Source organism: Aquarana catesbeiana, linkage group LG02, assembly GCF_042186555.1.
Source record: "Aquarana catesbeiana isolate 2022-GZ linkage group LG02, ASM4218655v1, whole genome shotgun sequence".
Taxonomy (NCBI): Eukaryota; Metazoa; Chordata; class Amphibia; order Anura; family Ranidae; genus Aquarana; species Aquarana catesbeiana.
Window position 1 is genome coordinate 347,506,879 of NC_133325.1, and position 19,991 is coordinate 347,526,869.

Sequence of the window (19,991 nt, forward strand, 5' to 3'; positions counted from 1 at the left end):
TCCTCCTCTCCCCTCCATGCCTCTCCTCTGCTGCACTCCTTCTCTCCTCTGAGTCCCCTCCTCCACTCCTCCGCCCCCCTCCACTCCTCCGCTCCCCTCCCCTCCACTCTCACTCACACCAACATTCTCACTCACAAGACTCACACCTCCATTCTCACTCCCAGACATTCTAATTTCACCAAAAGCACCAAACCACACAAAAACAACCACAAATCCAACAATAACACTCTCTGCTCAGCCTCTCTCTGCTCTCTGCTCTTCCATCACCACACTATTATACACCCTCTCAAAATGGCATACAGGGGCGGAGGCTATAGCCACATGTCAAAAACAAAAGAAAAAAATCGAGATTTCTAATTGTTACGAAAAACCGCGGTGTATTAGAAAAGTACGAATCCATTCGAAGCACATTAAGGTGGGCTGCAGCGCCATTTTCAGACATGTAAATTTACAAATCAATGAACAAAAAAAAAAAGTTACAAATGTCGTATCCATTCGAAGCATGTTAGGCATAAGTAGGCATCAACACCTATCAGTACCACTGCTGCAAACACAAGAGCAGACGAGATTTGGACACAGACATTAGATCGTTTGATTGGACCCACGAGACTGCCCCTCAGGAAACAAAGTAGTGTCTCAGATACAGTAAAGGCTTATGTTTCCGAGCCACATTTGCCTGCTACTACTGAGCCTTTACTATATTGGCATGAAAAGAGAGGGATTTGGCCTGCTCTTGCCATTGTAGCCTAAGAGCTTATATCCTGCCCCCCAACCTCAGTCCAAAGTGAGCGGGTGTTTTCCATTACTGGAAATATTCTCTCCCCGCAGTGACCACAACTGCCCCCACAGCTGATGGAGCAGATGGCATTTCTAAAAGTAAACCTACCAAAATTGGGATACTTTGATAGTTAACACTGTGCTAGTTTGTCTTGAACTTTTACCTCTATTCTATGTGCTGTAAGTCAATCTTTAATTCAATCTCTTCCAAGATTTGATGCCAAATATAAAATGCAAAAAAAACAAAACCAAATATAGGTGCAGGACAGGTCATGATATCTATCCAAAATTAAAGGAATATGTTTGTTTATTTAACATATGAAAGTTATCACTCAGTGAGAAAGTACTAGAAACTGAGAGAGCTGAGAGAGCTTGGGAAGCTGGGATCATCCTCAAGGTATTATTGAATGATCTATTTTTGGCCTTTACATCATATTTCTTTTATGTGGATTGGGATTGGGAAAACATCCCAAGTAAAATTGTCAGGCAGTTGATTTTGGACCACTTAAGATGTATCCATCTGCCACACAAAAAAGGAAGATTGTAAACCCAAAAAGAGTCCATGAAATAAAACCATGAGACTGATCCCGGCTTCCCAGGCTCTCTCAGTCTCTACTTTTGACTGAGTGATAGCTTTCATATTAACCACTAGACATCCCCGCTACGGCAGAATGATTGCCACAGCGTGGACCTGAATTCCCGGGAGGCCGTCATATGACGGCCTCCCCTGTGCACGCACCGTGCGCACGTCACTGAGACTCGGGTGATCACCGATCCGAGTCCCAGCCCCCCCTTACCATGTGATCAGCTGTCAGCCAATGACAGCTGATCACATGATGTAAACAAAAGGTCGGTAATTGTTTTTTTTTCTACTCACGCTGGTAGCATGAGTAGAAAAAAAGACGATCACTGGCTCAGATGCGAGGGACATCGGTCCCAAAGTGGAAGAGGCACATCTGCCTCATCTGTGCAACCTAACAGTGCCCACAGTGCCACCTAACAGTGCCCACAAGTGCCACCTAACAGTGCCTACAGTGCCACCTATCAATGCCCACAAGTGCCACCTATCAATGCCCACAAGTGCCAGCTATCAATGCCCACCAGTAGCGCCAATCAGTGCCACCTAGCAGTGCTGCCTATCAGTGTAACTGATCAGTGCCCATTATTGCCACCCATAAGTGCCCATCACTGCCACCCATCAGAGGCCATCACTGCCGCCTATCAGTGCCCATCAGTGCCGCCTCATCAGCGTACATCAATGAAGGAGAAAAATTACCTGTTTTAAATTTTTTATAACGAAATATTAAAAAAATATATATATTTTTTTAAATTTAGCCTTTTTACTTTTTTTAACAAAAAAAAAAAATACCGCAGAGGTGATCAAATACCACCAAAAGAAAGCTCTATTTGTGGGGAAAAATGATAAAAATTTTATTTGGGTACAGTGTTGTATGACCGCGCAATTGTCATTCAAAGTGCGTCAGTGCTGAAAGCTGAAAATTGATCTGGATAGGAGGGGGGTTTAAGTACCAGTAAGCAAGTGGTTAAACGTATTCATTTTGGATAGATATATCATGACTGCACTATATTAGCTTTTTTTGTATTTTTTATTTGGCATCTATTCTACTCTTAGAATAGGTTGAATTGAAGTACATCCATCCATTCCTGTGAATATTTTTTCTAAATTATCCACCAGCTGAGAGATTGTTAGGATTCAACCCAAGTTGCATTTTTTTGGATAATTTCAGGTCAACTGAAATGGCTTGGGTCCTGGGGTGGATTAAGATGTAGACTAGCCTTCCTTCAGCTTTCAGAGGGAGAGTGTTCTCTGCTGCTTACAGTTGCTGAGGGTGAGGAGCTCCCAGGCAATGGAACACTGTGACGGGAGATAGCTTCAAGTAACGAAATCCTCATTTGCTCCATTGCCTGGTTGTGCTGTTGGTTTACCCGGCTCAACATTAATTCAAAATGGTCAGTTTGCTGTCTGCCTATGAGATGTATGGTCCGGGTAAGCCTTCTCATGTCCCGTGACTGCCTTCTATTTTCATTTGACAATCTCCTCATTTCTCTAAGGAGCCTCTCAATTTGTGCAGTTAAGCCAGGCGGTACAGCAGTTGGCACCTGGGCAGGAGGTGGCGACTGCAGTACATGCACACTGGGGGCAGCATTACATGGTGACAGAATGCCGGAACCTTGGCCCCTGACCTCCTCCTCTGGCCATGGGGAGAAGGCAGGAGTCTGTGACATTGCAGGGGTCAATTCTGGCTCATTCTGCAGCTCTATACCCTCCAAAATAAGGACAGGTGAGTGCGGGCTGCACTGCACTCTCCCCTCAGGCTGGTCTTGTTGATCTGAAATAGATGAGATAGCAAATGTTGACAATAGCATTCATAAACAATTCTAGGTTACACATACAAACATTAGGGTTGATTTACTAACGCTGGACACAGTGCTAACTCTGGTGAAGCTATGCAGAAACCAATCAGCTTCTAACTTTAAAAAATCTGGAAGCTGATTGATTTCTCTGCAGCGCTGCACCGGATTTTGCACTGTAAGTTGCAAAGTTTGAAAATGGATGGTAATATCTTTTACATTTTAACCCTTTCATGACTAAGCCTATTTTTGACATTTGGTGTTCACAAGTAAAAATCCATATTTTTTGCTAGAAAATTACTTAGAGCCCCCAAACATTATATATATATATATATATATATATATATATATATATATATATATATATATATATATATATATATTTTTTTTTTTTTAGCAGAGAATCTAGAGAATAAAATGGTGGTTGTTGCAATATTTTTTATCACACGGTATTTGTGCAGCGGTGTTTTAAATGCAATTTTTTGGGAAAAGGGACACTTTCATTCATTTAAAAAAAAAAAACAGTAAAGTTAGCCCAATTTTTTTGTATAATGTGAAAGATGATGTTACGCCGAGTAAATAGATACCAAACATGTCACGCTTTATAATTGCACACACTCGTGGAATGGCAACAAACTACGGTACCTAAAAATCTCCATAGGCGATGCTTTAAATTTTTTTTACGGTTACCAGGTTAGAATTACAGAGGAGGTCTAGTGCTAGAATTATTTCTCTCGCTCTGAGGATCATGGTGATACCTCACATGTGTGATTTGAATACCGTTTACATATGCGAGCGCAACTTCCGTATGCGTTTTCTTTGCTGTGCGAGCTCGCGGGGACGGGGGCGCTTTAAAAAATTTTTTTTTCTTATTTATTTTATTTATTTTTATATTTAAAAATTGTGTTTAAAAAAAAAAAAAATTGGATGACTTTTATTGCTGTCACAAGGAATGTAAACATCCCTTGTGACAGTAATAGGTGGTGACAGAAACTCTTTATGGAGATATCAGGAGTCTAAAAGACCCCCGATCCCTCCTTTGCATTTCACAGTATTCAGATCGCTGTTTTTGGCGATTCTGAATACTGTATATTTCTTTAAAACAGGCGCCATTGGCAGCCGAGTAAATGGGAAGTGACATCATGACGTCGCTTCCGCGTTTACAATTAGAAGGCTGGAACGAAGCCACTCTCAGCAGCCGCCGGAGGCGGCGGATTGGTGATCAGGCCTCCTGGTGGATCGGGAGGCCCGGTAAGAGCGGCGGGAGGGGGGATGTCCTCTCTTGCTCCTCCAGTATAACAGCCAAGCGGCTTTTAGCTGCATCGGTTGTTATACTTGGATAGCCGATCGCCCGCTCTACAAAACAGTACTGGGATGATGCCTGCAGCTGCGGGCATCATCCCGGTATAACCCCCGAAAGCCGAGTATGCACATCTGCGTACGCTCGGCGGGAAGGGGATAACAATGACTGTGTGTAATGTGTAGATGATTATGGTGTGTCCTGTTTCTTTATATTGGCAGCTTGTGTACTTACACTGAGGAGTATTGGGCCGCTGTTTTCTGCCAGATGACGCTGGAAGGATGCGGCTGGGGCTTTCTGTTAAAGAAAAGAGTCAAGGTAATGTTGCAGATAAAGTTAAGTCAACAGCGCTATTTATTTTTGCCTGTTATAAGTTGTACTACAACATCAAAGCATTATAAATAAAAGGTACCCCAGATGTATCCTGACTCCTTGTGTCATAAATTACTGTATCCCCATCTTATTGCCCCAACTATAATTGCCCAAAAATATACTGACACAAAGATCGAAGTAAAATTTCTGTTTTCGGCCCCTTTATTAAAATTAACAATTATGTAAACCAATATTAACAAACAAATACATAAAACTTTTGGTTGACGATCCTTGGAGGCACTAAGTATCAAAAATGTTTCCCTTGTGTCTGCGTAAACTACTTCCACGGTCCCTCCCTATCGCTCTGCACCGACTCGGGGACGAACCACATTCTGCAGATTCACCATTGTAACTATCAGTTAAACCACCATAACTGGCATTCCACCGGGGACCCATACCTTAGATGGGCCCCAATCATCTGATCACAGCAAGTTATTTTAAAATGCCTCCAAAGACCCAATGAACCAAGCCGATGTAGGGAGGGAGGGCGGGTGGGCAGGAATGCTTCTCCTCCTTGTGTACTCCCAGGATGTCTGGTTTCACCTTGTCACCCACACTCCTGGCTTTTTGAAGTCCCTCCCCCACGCTGTCTACCCAATCCCCTGCAGCCCCATATTGTCTGACAACATGTTTTAATCCCAACTTGCCCGGCTTTCCTGTGCTCCTAATCATGCTAGCACTACGCTGTTTTTTTTTTGTTTGGGCTTCGAGCTAATACTCTCTATTCACAAAAAAGTGCACTAAGGTGAATTAAAGTGGATTGTATACCCCACTTTGCCATTTTTTACCTACAGGTGATAAGGCTTACCTGTAGGTAAAATGAATATCATTTAGGAGATATCCAGTCCACCTCAGATGCAGCCACTGACGTCAGCGGTGGTGCATGCGCTCTGAAGGTCCGCCGGACCCTGCAGAAAATCAAAGCTCCTCACCGGTAAAAGGACTCCCACGCACAATGTGTGGGGGAGACCTCACTGCGGCTCCGGCCACTCAGAAGCACCGGAGCCCGCAACCGCAGAAGAGACGGCGCGCAACGTGTCAGCCCCCTCAGCGCTGACCGGGTCAGGCTGCGGGGACCTCGTCCTAAGGTATTTCATAATGTGCTATTATTATGCGATGCATACTAGCACATTATGCCATTGTCTTGCAGGTTTCTTTTTTTTTCTTCCGTGGTTTAATACCGCTTTAATTTGTACTGGAACTGTAAAATCTAATCTAAAGTTGCTAATGTGTTAAAACAGATGTTATATTTCTTGGCAAACTGACCAATTAACATTTTTGTGAATAGCCTTTTACATATACTATACTACAGCCCCCAAATACATACTACTATACTTTTATTACACAATCCCATGCTTACTTCAGTTTCCTCAGTCCCCCTTCACATCACAGTTTCCCCTTCACAGTAGTGTTCTGAAGGTATGAGGTGTCATGTGTGTATGAATTTGAAAATGGACCTTTTATGTGTATTAGATGATAATGCCTGTGTGTATATACTATCATGTACATCGATGAATGATGATGATGGTGTGTCCTGTTTTTTTTCCAGATTATTACTTACCCTGAGACATAATGGTCCGCTGCATCCTGTCAGAAGTTGATGCTACTGGAGAGTCCGTTACAGATCGGGCTTTCTGTTAAAGATGGAAGAAAAGACAAGAGTCAAGGTAATGTTCAAGATAAAGTCAACAGCTTTATTTATTATTTTTGCCTGGTATATGTAGAACGACAACAACATATTTGATAATCAAAGCGTAAAAAAGTGCACTGAGGTGAATTAAAGTGGACTGCATACCCCACTTTGTAATTTTTTACCTACAGGTATACCTTTAATAAGGCTTACCTGTAGGTAATATGAATATCCCCTAAACCTGTACAGTTTAGGAAATATCCACCTTGGATGCAGCCGCTGACATCAGTGGCGGTGCATGCGCTCTGAAGGGCCGGTGGACGGTTCAGAAAAATCAAAGCTCCTTACTGGAAACAGGACTCCCACACACATGCGTGGGAGAGACCTCATCGCGCCTCCAGCCACTCACAGCGCCGATGCCCGGAAGAGATGGTGAGGCAACGTGTCAGCCCCCATAGCGCTGGCCGGGTTGGACTGCTGTGGCCTCGTTCTAAGGTATTTCATAATGTGCTAGTATGCGATGCATACTAGCACATTATGCCATTGTCTTTCTGGTTTATTTTTTTTTTCTTCCGTGGTTTACTACCGATTTAATTTGCACTGGAACTGTAAAATGTAATCTGAAGTTGCTGATGTGTTAAAACAGATGATATATTTCTTGGCAAATTGACCAGTTAACATTTTTGTGAATAGCCTTTTACATATACTATACTATAGTATACCCCCCTCTTTTATTACACAATCCCATGCTTATTTTAGTTTCCCCTTCACAGTAGTGTTCTGATCTGAACCCCCTTCACAATGGTATCTTTTCCCCCACCTTCATAGCACCTGAGCACACCTGTGTCCTCTGCCCTCCCCCTTCGCATCCTAACCCCCCCGCAACTCGACCCTCCTTCACATCACAGCCTCAGCACCTCTGGCCCCCTTCACATTACTAAGCCCCTTGCATTTTTGTCCCCCTTCACATTACACAGCCCACTGCATCTCTGGCCCCCTTCACATTACACAGTCCCCTGCATCTCTGGTCCCCTTCACATTACACAGCCCCCTGCATCTCTGGCCCCCTTCACATTACACAGCCTCTGCACCTTTGACACTTTCACATCCCCCCCGCAGCTCTGCCCCATCCTACCTTATTTGCGCACACAGAGCAGGAGACACAGCAGCACTGATTAATGGGTGGAAGCAGGAGGTGCTGAAGTTAACCAGCAGTTGATAGGTTGCTAGGGCCGCATAACAACCAATCACCTGCTGTTTAACTTGTGAAGTTATTTTCAGCAGCTCTGCAATAGTGACAGCGGCAGAGGGAGGCAGACAGAACCGGCACCTAAATGGCTGGACTGTGGCGTTCCAGATGGCACAGTGACTCGGTCCACATCTGGCCCACAGTCTGCCATTTAGTGATGCCTGCTTTAAATGTTAAATAGAAGTTTATCATTATACGTACTTTGTCTTTGTGTTAGGTACTCACCAGAATGTCGATGGGATGGACATGGAGCTGATCGCTCTACAGATGATGTTGCTTGATCTGGAAAACATGTATGTAAAGAAAAACGTAAGTCTCACATGCGTAGTCATAAAAAATAATAGTGAGCTTGAAACAACCATATAACTGCAATATAAAATGATATATTTCATTTTACTCACCACTAGGGATGAGCTTCGAGTTCGAGTCGAACTCATGTTCGACTCGAACATCGGCTGTTTGCAAGTTCGCCGAACAGCGAACAATTTGGGGTGTTCGCGGCAAATTCGAATGCCGCGGAACACCCTTTAAAAGTCTATGGGAGAAATCAAAAGTGCTAATTTTAAAGGCTTATATGCAAGTTATTGTCATAAAAAGTTTTGGGGACCCAGGTCCTGCCCCAGGGGACATGGATCAATGCAAAAAAAAGTTTTAAAAACGGCCGTTTTTTCAGGAGCAGTGATTTTAATAATGCTTAAAGTTAAACAATAAAAGTGTAATATTGCTTTAAATTTCGTAGCTGGGGAGTGTCTATAGTATGCCTGTAAAGGGGTGCATATTTCCCATGTTTAGAACAGTCTGACAGCAAAATGACATTTCAAAGGAAAAAAAGTCATTTAAAACTACTCGCGGCTATTGCATTGCCGGTCCGACAATACACATAAAAGTTCATGGATAAAAACGGCATGGGAATTCCCCACAGGGAAATCCCGAACCAAAATTAAAAAAAAAAAATGACATGGGGGTCCCCCTAAATTCAATACAAGGCCCTTCAGGTCTGGTATAGATATTAAGGGGAACCCCGGCCAAAATGAAAAAAGAAAAATGACGTGGGGGTCCCCCTAAATTCCATACCAGACCCTTCAGGTCTGGTATGGATTTGAAGGGGAACCCCGCCCCAAATTTAAAAAAAAAAAACGGCGTGGGGTCCCCCCAAAAATCCATACCAGACCCTTATCCGAGCATGCAACCTGCAACTCTTCTTCTCTTCTTCATCTTCTTCTCCGGGCCGCTCCGCACCCATGCTGGCTTGGTGGGAGGCTCCTGCTGTGTGACGCGTCTCCTCTTCTGACGGTTCTTAAATAACGGGGGGTGGGGCCATGACGGGACTTCCCTGTGGCATTCCCTGTGACGTCACAGGGAAGTCCCGTCAAGTCACCGTGTGTCAGAGGGGCGGGGTCACCGGGTGGCCCCGCCCCCATTAAGAATGGATGTGGAGAGGCCCGGAGAAGAAGATGAAGAAGAGAAGAAGAGAAGAAGAGAAGAAGATGAAGAGGAGAAGAAGGTGAAGAGAAGAGCGGGAGCCTCCCCCCATGCCATGGGTGCGGAGCGGCCCGAGGAGAAGAAGATAGAATACGCCGCGGAGGAGATGCTGGACGAGAACACCAGAGGAAGAACCAGAAGAGCCAGAAGAACCAGAAGAAGAAGAAGAAGAAGATGAAGGAAGATAGAAGAAAGAAGAAGCATTTAAATAAAGGAATTGTCAAAAACTGTCTCTTGTCATTTTTAACATTTTTGACAGTTTTTTAGTGAAATGGTAGGGGTAATTTGTACCCCCTTACCATTTCACACGGGGGGGCGGGATCTGGGGGTCCCCTTGTTAAAGGGGGCTTCCAGATTCCGACAAGGTGTTTTGGGGGGCTACCCCAAAGCACCCTCCCAATGTTGAGGGCATGTGGCCTGGTACGGTTCAGGAGGGGGGGGCGCTCTCTCGTCCCCCCTCTTTTCCTGCGGCCTGCCAGGTTGCGTGCTCGGATAAGGGTCTGGTATGGATTTTTGGGGGGACCCCACGCCGTTTTTTTTTTTTTAATTTTGGCGTGGGGTTCCCCTTAAAATCCATACCAGACCTGAAGGGTCTGGTATGGAATTTAGGGGGACCCCGTGTCATTTTTTTTTTAATTTTGGTTCGGGGTTCCCCTGTGGGGAATTCCCATGCCATTTTTATCAATGAACTTTTATGTGTATTGTCGGACCGGCAATGCAATAGCCGCGAGTAGTTTTAAATGACTTTTTTTCCTTTGAAATGTCATTTTGCTGTCAGACTGTTCTAAACATGGGAAACATGTGCCCCTTTACAGGCATACTACAGACACTCCCCAGCTATGAAATTTAAAGGAATATTACACTTTTATTGTTTGACTTTAAGCATTATTAAAATCACTGCTCCTGAAAAAACGGCAATTTTTAAAACTTTTTTTTGCATTGATCCATGTCCCCTGGGGCAGGACCCGGATCCCCAAACACTTTTTATGACAATAACTTGCATATAAGCCTTTAAAATTAGCACTTTTGATTATTCATGTTCGTGTCCCATAGACTTTAATGGTGTTCGCGTGTTCGAACAAACTTTTTTCCTGTTCGCATGTTCTGGTGCGAACCGAACAAGGGGGTGTTCGGCTCATCCCTACTCACCACCAGCTCTTTCATGTGGACCCTTGATGCTGACTCCAGGGACATCCTCTACCAGAAGGTCAAGGCCATCTCTCAGCTTTGCTTCCCGCTCTTGGAACTCAACAGGCTTTCCCCTAATATGCTCTCCCCGTAGACACTTCTTCATCTTTTTGATGACTGCCTCCCGACAATCATAGAATCTGCACATGATTAATAAACATTATTAGTTACATAAATTAGAAACCAAACTGATTTATCTTTTTGAAAAACAACCTGTCATTTCACACAGTGATGGTTTTATACATTACAATATTTCCATGTATGTTAATGTTCTCTTCTGTATGTGGCTGTGCCAAATAGTTTTGTAAAGTAGAACTGTTACTTTTTATTGACTATTACACTGTGTATTTTTTACAAATGTGTGTTCTAAGAGTGAAAGAATATTGGAATAATTACCTGTGTCTGACACCAGTGGTGGGGCTGCGAAACTTGGAGACTGCATTCACGGAGTCCCTGACTCGTTCCCAGCCTGCTGCCTTCTCGGATGTTGGCACGGTTTGGCAGAAGAGTGTCACTTTTTCTATTAGAACTGCAGCAATCAATGCAGCATTCTCCTCTTGGGTATATACAGGCCCCCTTCATCTTTGTCGCTTGCTTTGGTGGGGTTGCTGCATGTCTGAGTCAGCACTTTCTGATGTAGTAGGGGACACATGTCTCCGTTTTTGGCCATGCTTCCGCTTCAATCCACCTCCACACTCTCTTCCAGGCCTTGGCTCCCCTACACGCCTCCGTTCACCTCCACTTCTCCTCTCCCCAATAATACTCTCCCCTCCATGCCTCTCCTCCCCTCCACTCCTCCTCTCCTCAACAATACTCTCCCCTCCACACCTCCTCTTCCCTCTACGCCTCTCCTCCCCTCTACACCTCTCCCCTCCATGCCTCTTCTCCCCTCCACGCCTCTTTTTCCCTCTACGCCTCCCGTCCCCTCCTCTTCTCTCCTCCCCTCCACGCCTCTCTTCCCTGCCTCGCCTCCCCTCACCTCCACGCCTCCCCTCCCCTCCATGCCTCCCCTCCAAGCCTCTCCTCCCCTACACGCCTCCTCTTCCCTCCACTCCTCTGCTCCCCTCCACTCCTCCGTTCCCCCCCACTCCTCTCCCCTGAGTCCCCTCCTCCACTCCTCTGCTCCCCTCCACTCCTCTCCCCTGAGTCCCCTCCTTCACTCCTCCGCTCCCCTCCACTCCTCTGCTCCCCTCCACTCCTCTCCCCTGAGTCCCCTCCTCCACTCCTCCGCTCCCCTCCTCCACTCGCAGTCACAGCAACAACTCTCATACCGACACACTCACTAACACCAACATTCTCACTCACAATACTCACACATCCATTCTCACTCCCAGACATTCTAATTGCAACAACAAAACTACCAAACCACACAAAAACAACTACAAAAACTATCTAACTCTCTGCTCTGCTCCTCCCACACCTCACCACACCACTGTACAGTACACCCTCTCAAAATGGCGTACAGGGGCGAAACTAAAATACGAGATTGCGAAACATTACTAATGACCGCAATGTATTTACGAATGTACGAAACTATTTGAAGCACGGTAGTAGACTCGAAACAACGAAAACAAAACAATGTTATGAAACTACGAATCAACAGGAAAGGCAATCTCACAAAAGTAACAATTACTAAATTACGAGAAGTGTACCAAATAAACGAAAATTATTATCTAACAAAATTACGAATTTTGAATCAAAGAAAATTAAACAGAATTACGAATCATTCAGTATCAACGAAAATACGAACGAACTTAGGAACATCTTCAGGAGGCCTTGAAGAAAAGTTTGTGTAACGCATTTCCAGACCCTGGGAGGTTACCATTTTCTGGTGCTGGACAACATGTTTCTGAGGCTTTGTTCGAACAGAGGAAGAGCAGTGGAGAAGGTGGCTTTGCTGACTGATGCCTTTAAACAATTTTTCAGTCCTCAGCATCAAGGTCTGGTAGGTTCCAGCAACCATCACCAGTGTCTGAATTATATGGTGCAGGAATATTTAGGGGCAAGAGCAGACTTGGAGACCTTTCCAACAGAACATCCACTGGGTTACTGGGTCTTGAGGTTGGATCACTGGCCAGAACTTGCTCAATATGCACTTGAGCTACTGGCTTGTCCTGCATCCAGCGTGCTTTCTGATTGCTCATTCAGTGCTGCTGGAGGGTTTGTAACCAATCAAAGTGTGCACCTGTCCATAGACTCTGTTGATAGGCTCACATTCATAAAAATGAATCAGTCTTGGATCAGCAGCTATCAAGCACCTGATGTTGATGTAACTGATTTAATTTGCTATGGATCTGGGATCCCTTGAAGTCTGCCTATGCTGACTATCCTATTCCTCCTCAATTTTGATGATGTTTAGCTTCCAACAATATTTTTGGTTTAGGGTACCACCACCACCACCCAAGGCCCAATTTTTCTGCCCCTGTTTAACAGGGCATGTCATTAAAATTTTTGATATAATATTTAACAGCAGGGACTGTTCTTGCGCCCAACAAGAGTAACTGTGAGGGATTACCATGTACTGGCACCACCAACACCTAAGGCCCAATGTTTCAGCAGAGTATATAGTGCAGTCTGTATAGTATATATATACTATATATATATATATATATATATATACTATATATAGTATATATATACTACTAAGGGGACACCACAGGCACGATATTTAAAGGAATATTTCATGTTTATTGTTTCACTTTAAACATTCTTAAAATCACTTCTCCTGAAAAAACGGCCGTTTTAAAAACTTCATAGATCATAGCCCTAGGATACCCTTGGTGTCTGGTATAGATTTTAAGGTTGAACCTCCCACAAAAAACAAGAAAAAAAAGGAACCCCCCTCCAAAATCCAAACATGATCCATATCTGAGCATGCAGCATGGATGGCCAAGAAAGGGGGGGGGGGTGAATATGTGCCCCCATTCTACTGAACCAGTACTTTGCCAGAGGGGACTCCTCTATCAAAGCACCTTTTATCATGATAATAAGGACAATGGCGTTTTCCTCACATCCCTGGCCCAATGGTTGTGGGGGTTTGCTGGTGGGGGTTTATCAGAATCTAGAAGCCCTCTTTATCAGTTAATGGATTCCATTCATGGACAGCTTGCTTACAGTTGTCATCTGTGATTGACCCACAGAAATCACATGGTACCTGGCTATCTGTATGCTATGTGATTAGCTGTAGCCAATCAGAGATCATAACTAAGCTGTTTATAAATGTTAACCCATTCATGACAGCTAAAACTATTGCATATACAGTGATCATCACAGCATAAGCAATAACAGTGTAAAAAAAAATCCAGAGTAGTTCAGTGCCCCCGTGTATTTTATTAACTTCTTTCCTCAGTCAGAGAGTCTTATATGCAGTAAAAGCCCATTTTATGTAAAGGCAGGAAACATCACAATTTGTTTGAATGCAGATCCAGTTTTTATTTCCTGATAAGTACAAAGAGGGTTAAAGACAAGATTTTCTGCATCCTTTGATATCCTTTTCTATATCCTGTGACATCATAAATCCCCTGACAGTTGGATTCTGAAGATCTATTTTGTTTTGCGCTCACAGTTCACTCAGCTGTGTTAGGAAAGTGAACGAATATTCACTTTCCTAAGAGTGAACCGCCTCTCCGCCAATCAGGTGCTGGGTCTGTTACCCGTCACCTGCTTGGCTGAAACGACAGGTGCTGTGATTGGATGCACAGTGGGAGCATTTGATGGGACAGTGGGAACATTTGATGTAACAGTGGCGGCAATTGATGGCACAGCGGCAGCAATTGATGGGCACAGTGGCTGCGTTTGATATCACAGTGGCTGTGTTTGATAGCACAGTGGCTGCATTTGATAGCACAGTGGCTGCATTTGATGGCACAGTGGCTGCGTTTGATGGGCACAGTGGCTGCGTTTGATGGCACAGTGGCTGCATTTGATGGGCACAGTGAGGCTGCAATTGATGGGGGTTTTTTTTCAGTTTGTTTGCGACCCCAAAACATTTGGAGCACCAGCTGCCACTGGTGTATAGTATAAAAGCAGACAATCATTATCTGCTTGGATTGAGTTCAACACCCACAACAGATATCTGGGAATCAGTTCAATCCAAGTTAGAGGTTGACATAAATGTTAAAAACTTTTTTTTTTCTATGGTGCATAAGCTGTATTTACTCTCAAAATCTATTTACCTACCTTTTTATTTTTATAACAAGCTTTTCTTATTTTAGAATAGCCACAGGTTTACTTTAATGCCCAAATGAACTTAAATAAAACAAAAATTGTGTCTGTTACCCATCACCTGCTTGGCTGAAATGACAGGCGTTGTGATTGGATGCCTATCAGGCATCCAATCATAGGAGAGGTTGGGAGAAGACATCGAGGACATAGAGGAAACCACTCGCCGCCGTCACCCACTGCCCCACCAAGACACGGTAAGTGCCAGCAGATGGCGGGGGGGGCACAGTGGCGGCATTCGATGGGCACAGAGAGAGCATTTGGCACAGTGGCAGCATTTGATGGCACAGTGGGAGCATTTAATGGCACAGTGGCAGCAATTGATGGGCACAGTGGCTGCGTTTGATGGCACAGTGGCTGCGCTTGATGGCACAGTGACTGCGTTTGATGGGCACAGTGAGGCTGTAATTGATGGGGTTTTTTTCAGTTTGTTTGTGCCCCCACAAAAAATTTGGAGCACCAGCCGCCACTGGTGTATAGTATAAAAGCAGACAATCATTATCTGCTTGGATTGAGTTCAACACCCACAACAGATATATGGGAATCAGTTCAATGCAGAGGTTGAAGTCAAAATATTAGTTTACAAACTCACTGGAAAAATGTAACTTTATAGCAATGTTCTTGCTATGACATAAATGTCAATGTACAATGTCGTACAGATTGTTTTCTTTAAAAAGTAGAAATGTCTTTGTCCACCAGCATACTGTTGAGTGGGACTGTAGCTCTCTGTGTTGATCTGTCTTAAATAGCCTCTGCTGACCCAAAGCCAAAGCTCACAAGGCAGCAGGCAGCATGAGCTTCTCTGATTGTAGAGCTATAGGTCTGACTCAGTAGTGTGATTGTCAACCCTCTGCAAAGAAACCAATTCTATGGCTACCTTATAAAGAAAACAAAAAACTGTAAAGGGCCCTTTCACATTAATCAGTTTTTGATCCGTTTTTCAGTTTTAAAAAAGTGGAAGAAAAATGTATGAAAAATGCATCCCTTCAAAATTCTAGAGAACTCTTCACACTGGTCAATTGCATTTTAGTTACATTTTAGGCTTCATTGCAAAAAAGCACAGTCTGCACTTTTTTTTTAACGTGAAAAAGTTTGAAAGGGCCCTAACATGCACCAAACACGCACCAAAAATGCAGCAACCAGGACTTTTAAAAAAGCAACTGACCAGTGTGAGGAGTTTCCATAGGATATAAAGGGATGCATTATGCATTTTTACAGCAGATAAGTGTGAAAGCAGCCAAAAACGCAACTGAAATGCAAGTGACCAGTGTGAAGATTTCCATAGTTCCATCATGTATTTTTCTTCTGTTTTTTTAGATGGAACTGATCAAAAACTGATTAGCGTGAAAGGGCCCTAAGACACATAACAACTTTTGTTTTGATGCACCTGGAATGTATTTAGTTGATTTACAGTAAACTGAAGGTTCAGTTGTTTTCATGAGGGAGATCTATTTCTATTCTGAAACAATAACACTGTAACATACACAACTCTACGTGCAGCCACTCCAAGCACCGCACACAGGCAGCAAGAGAACACACACAGCAACAGCCAGTGTTAATCACTGCAGTGAAGAAGGAGAACCATGAATTTTGCTGTGTGTGCCCCTTTCATGCTACCTGTATGCAGTGCTTGCAGCAGCTTCTTGTAGAGTTGCAGTACAGAGTTATAGGGGTTGATTTACTAAAGGCAAATAGACTCTGCAAATGCAGTTGCTCCAAAGCTTAGTAAATGAGGTAAAGCTTCACTTTGCAAAGAGTACCCAATCGTGCAAGGAAAATAAAAAAAACAGCATTTTTGCTAGCACGAGATTAGATGATGGAAATGAGCAAAGCTACTGCCTATTTACTAAGCTCTGGGTGAATTGCTCTTGCAGAGTGCAACAGTCTATTTGTCTTTAGTAAATCAACCCTATAGTGTACATATGTGCACATATAGGAGACTTACACAGGACTCAATAGGTCTTTGGGCACAGTGGGAAGATATAGAACAGAGAGTGTGTCAGCATGGCTGGAAGACAACTTAAAATGTATACCCAGAGGTGCAAATGTATTGAAAAAAAAAATAATAATACATGTAATAAATGTTATTTGAATCTGTTTAAAAAAAACAAAAAAAAACAGACTTTAATGTTATTTTAATAATTTATATCACTCTTGACATTCAGGGAATCATTTAAAATTGCAGTTGCATCACTTAAAAATATTTTATATTGTATTAGACCATGTAGAACAAATTAGCAAAACAAATAGAGTTGGGTACATTTAATGTACATCTTATCTGTTTAAATAAAGGAAATTAAATTAAAATTCCTGACCTGAATTAAGTAGTACTACTGACTAGACACTTATGACAACAAATCATTTGATACAAATTGGAATCTTATGTTACAAAGCAACATTTTCCTATTTTAGTTTTGTAGGCGAGTTTCATTATTATGCATACTTGTGGTTATTCCTGTCTAAATAGCTGCACATGACCACCCACATGGACTGAATCTGTATTTAAACTAAATAACTAAATAAAAATAGAGATTAATAATGCTATTTATTTACAGCTGTGTATGTATCTACTTTATGGTCAGCATGTATGCATTTATTTTTAAAGATAAAGAAAATACTAGTACTACACAAATCTTAAAACTGGTAATTTTATCCATTTATTTTTTAAGGATAGTTGCTCTTGTTCAAAATTGCTTAGATGTCCTGCTTTCTGCAATTCCACATTTATATATATATATATATATATATATATATATATATATATATATATATATATTGTATGTGCATGCACAAATAAGCAGAAAGCTTCCAGTATTTCATATTTACTTTCACGTATTTCCTTTACAGATTTCTTATCCCTTCAAATACTGCAGTGACATTTTGGTTTCATATTGCTTAGCAACTACTACTACTACCATTTGGATGGAAAGGTCTGTCACGGAGCATGACAGATTTTATATTCCATATATATATAGTTATTGCTCACTTGAGACTTAAATGCTGGTTTAAAACATTTCCCTAAACCTCTCAACACAGATTGCACAGAAATCACAACAGAGATAGTGGATCTGATTTACTAAGGTATAAACATGTATGCATTGATAATGGTTGACCAAGCAAAATGTGTACTCACAGAATTTTTCTTGCACAGGCTACACTCTACGGAATGCATGCAAAGGTAAAACGAAGAGAAACCAGCACAAGGATGTAAGTGTAGCAAAAACAATATGTGTTTATTGAAAATTAAATAAAAAGCAGATGCACTCACAACAGGACAGTTGCAGAGGCTTCAGGTATAATGAGACAGTGTGCACTTGTAAGTCCCAGATTGCTCATGTCATCCAGCTGATACAGTGACAAACTGCCCGGCCAGACTGCAGAGTGAGTCACATTGATTTCCTGCTAGAAGACACTTGTAAAGCCGGTTCTGGCACTGACACTTGTGAAGCCTGCCCCCAGGAATGTCGTCTTCTGACGGCGTGTGCCCGTAAAAGAACATGTTTCTGGGGGATTCCCCTTTTCTCAGCCTAACTGTAAATCTACCCGTGGATTGGCTTAAACTAACAGCGTTGACTACATACCATTTAATTCATTAATGAGTAGTCCTACTCACCTGATATGAGTGGGCAGGGAGGAACATAATAGAAATATATATATATATATATATAGATATATATATATCTATATATATATATCTATATATATATATAGATATATATATATAGATATATATATATATATATAGATATATATATATATATAGATATATATATCTTTATATATATATCTTTATATATATATATATATATATATCTATATATATATATATCAGTATATAGCAAAAAGAAAGATCAAAAACAAATGGTCAAAAACAAAAGCTAAACTAGATAATATGCATATACAAAATATGTGTGTAAATAATGAAATATAATATAATATATAGATATATATATATATAGAGATAGATAGATAGATAGATCGATAGATCGATAGATAGATCGATAGATCGATAGATCGATAGATCGATAGATAGATAGATAGATAGATAGATAGATATGCAGTATCTCACAAAAGGTTGCCACTGGAGTCCTCTTCTACTCCTCCATGACGATATCACAGAGCTGGTGGGTGTTAGAGACCTTTCGCTCCTCCACCTTCCGTTTGAGGATGCCCCACAGATGCTCAATAGGGTCTAGGTCTGGAGACATGCTTGGCCATGCTTGGCCAGTCCATCCATGCTCTGCTTTAGTATGTCACAGTACATGTTGGAATTCATGGTTCCCTCAATGAACTGTAGCTCCCCAGCACTCATGCAGCCTCAGACCATGACACTCCCACCACCTTGCTTGACTGTAGACATACACTTGTCTTTGTACTCTTCACCTGGTTGCTGCCACACATGCTTGACACCATCTGAACCAAATAAGTTTATCTTGGTCTCATCAGACCACAGGACATGGTTCCAGTAATCCATGTCTTTAGGCTGCGTGTCTTCAGCAAACTGTTTGCGGGATTTCTTGTGCATCATCTTTAGAAGAGGCTTCCTTCTGGGACAACAGCCATGCAGACCAATATGATCAGGGGCGGACTGGGCTGGGGGGCAGGGATGCAATTGCCCCCTGGGCTGCTCTAATGTCCTGCACAAAGGCCGCTGAGCTGGCCGAGTGCGTGAGCTCGGGTGGAGGGCACGGCCGGATTCAGTACTGCAAGCCAGCGATGAACTCTGTCACAGGGCTGACAATCTGTGTTAGCCCAGCCCAGCCCCGCCCCTCCCTCCTCCACACGAAGCTCTTTCCCCGCCCACACTCCAGGCAGCCCATGTGTTGTCTGTGAAGAGGATGTGTAGGAAAAGTTAAAACTGAGCAGTCGGCTGAGCTCAGCAACTACAGTCTTAAAAAAAAAAAACAAGTGAGCCTCCTGGGACTAGTGTCTATTGCATCCAAGTAAGTGACAAGTGAGCTTCTCCCTCCCTTCCTGCTCTCTCTTCCCCTCTCTGCAGCTTAAGTGTTATATTACAGCCTTTGACAGTACCTTCCTTGCCCTCCTAGATGTTATGATGTGGGTTCACACTGGCATGCTGCAGTGCTGGTGTAGTGGCAGTCTTCCTGCATGTTACCCCCGGTCCCATAGACTTCTATTAGGTTGTACATTTTTGCTGCATGTTCTGAAAGTGCTCAAGATGTCCTGCATGCTGCATCTTTGGTGCAATTTGAGAAAATGCAGCAAAAATGCACAACCTAATTAGAAGTCTGAAGGACTGCGGCTATGGAAAACCGCCAGCACAGTGGCAGCCTGTCCATTAAGGACGCACAGGCACTGCCCCCTACATTATGCCACTCCCTATATGTAAAATGAATAGATTCATGCACTGCATGAATCTATCCATGGCCACCGTGGCT

The 19,991-nt window shown here is 42.8% G+C and overlaps 1 protein-coding gene across 3 annotated transcripts; it reads right to left on the reverse strand.

The window, feature by feature from the left end:
• Window positions 1–2,159: 2,159 nt before the first annotated feature.
• On the reverse strand, window positions 2,160–17,982 carry LOC141129909 (uncharacterized). 3 transcript variants are annotated; one of them, XR_012241902.1, is made up of 6 exons: window positions 17,861–17,976; window positions 10,333–10,511; window positions 7,927–7,983; window positions 6,384–6,456; window positions 4,685–4,747; window positions 2,160–3,128 (listed from the first exon to the last, which is right to left on the reverse strand). XR_012241902.1 is itself a non-coding variant. In XM_073617943.1 (6 exons), exons 4-6 carry the CDS (start codon window positions 6,406–6,408, stop codon window positions 2,581–2,583), a joined length of 636 nt encoding a protein of 211 aa, XP_073474044.1. In that variant the 5' UTR covers window positions 6,409–6,456; window positions 7,927–7,983; window positions 10,333–10,511; window positions 17,861–17,982; the 3' UTR covers window positions 2,160–2,580. The 3 variants fall into 3 exon arrangements, 2 of the variants coding, with proteins under 2 accessions (XP_073474044.1, XP_073474045.1); XM_073617943.1 differs by having other exon boundaries at window positions 17,861–17,982; XM_073617944.1 differs by lacking the exon at window positions 2,160–3,128 and having other exon boundaries at window positions 3,694–4,747.
• Window positions 17,983–19,991: the final 2,009 nt, after the last annotated feature.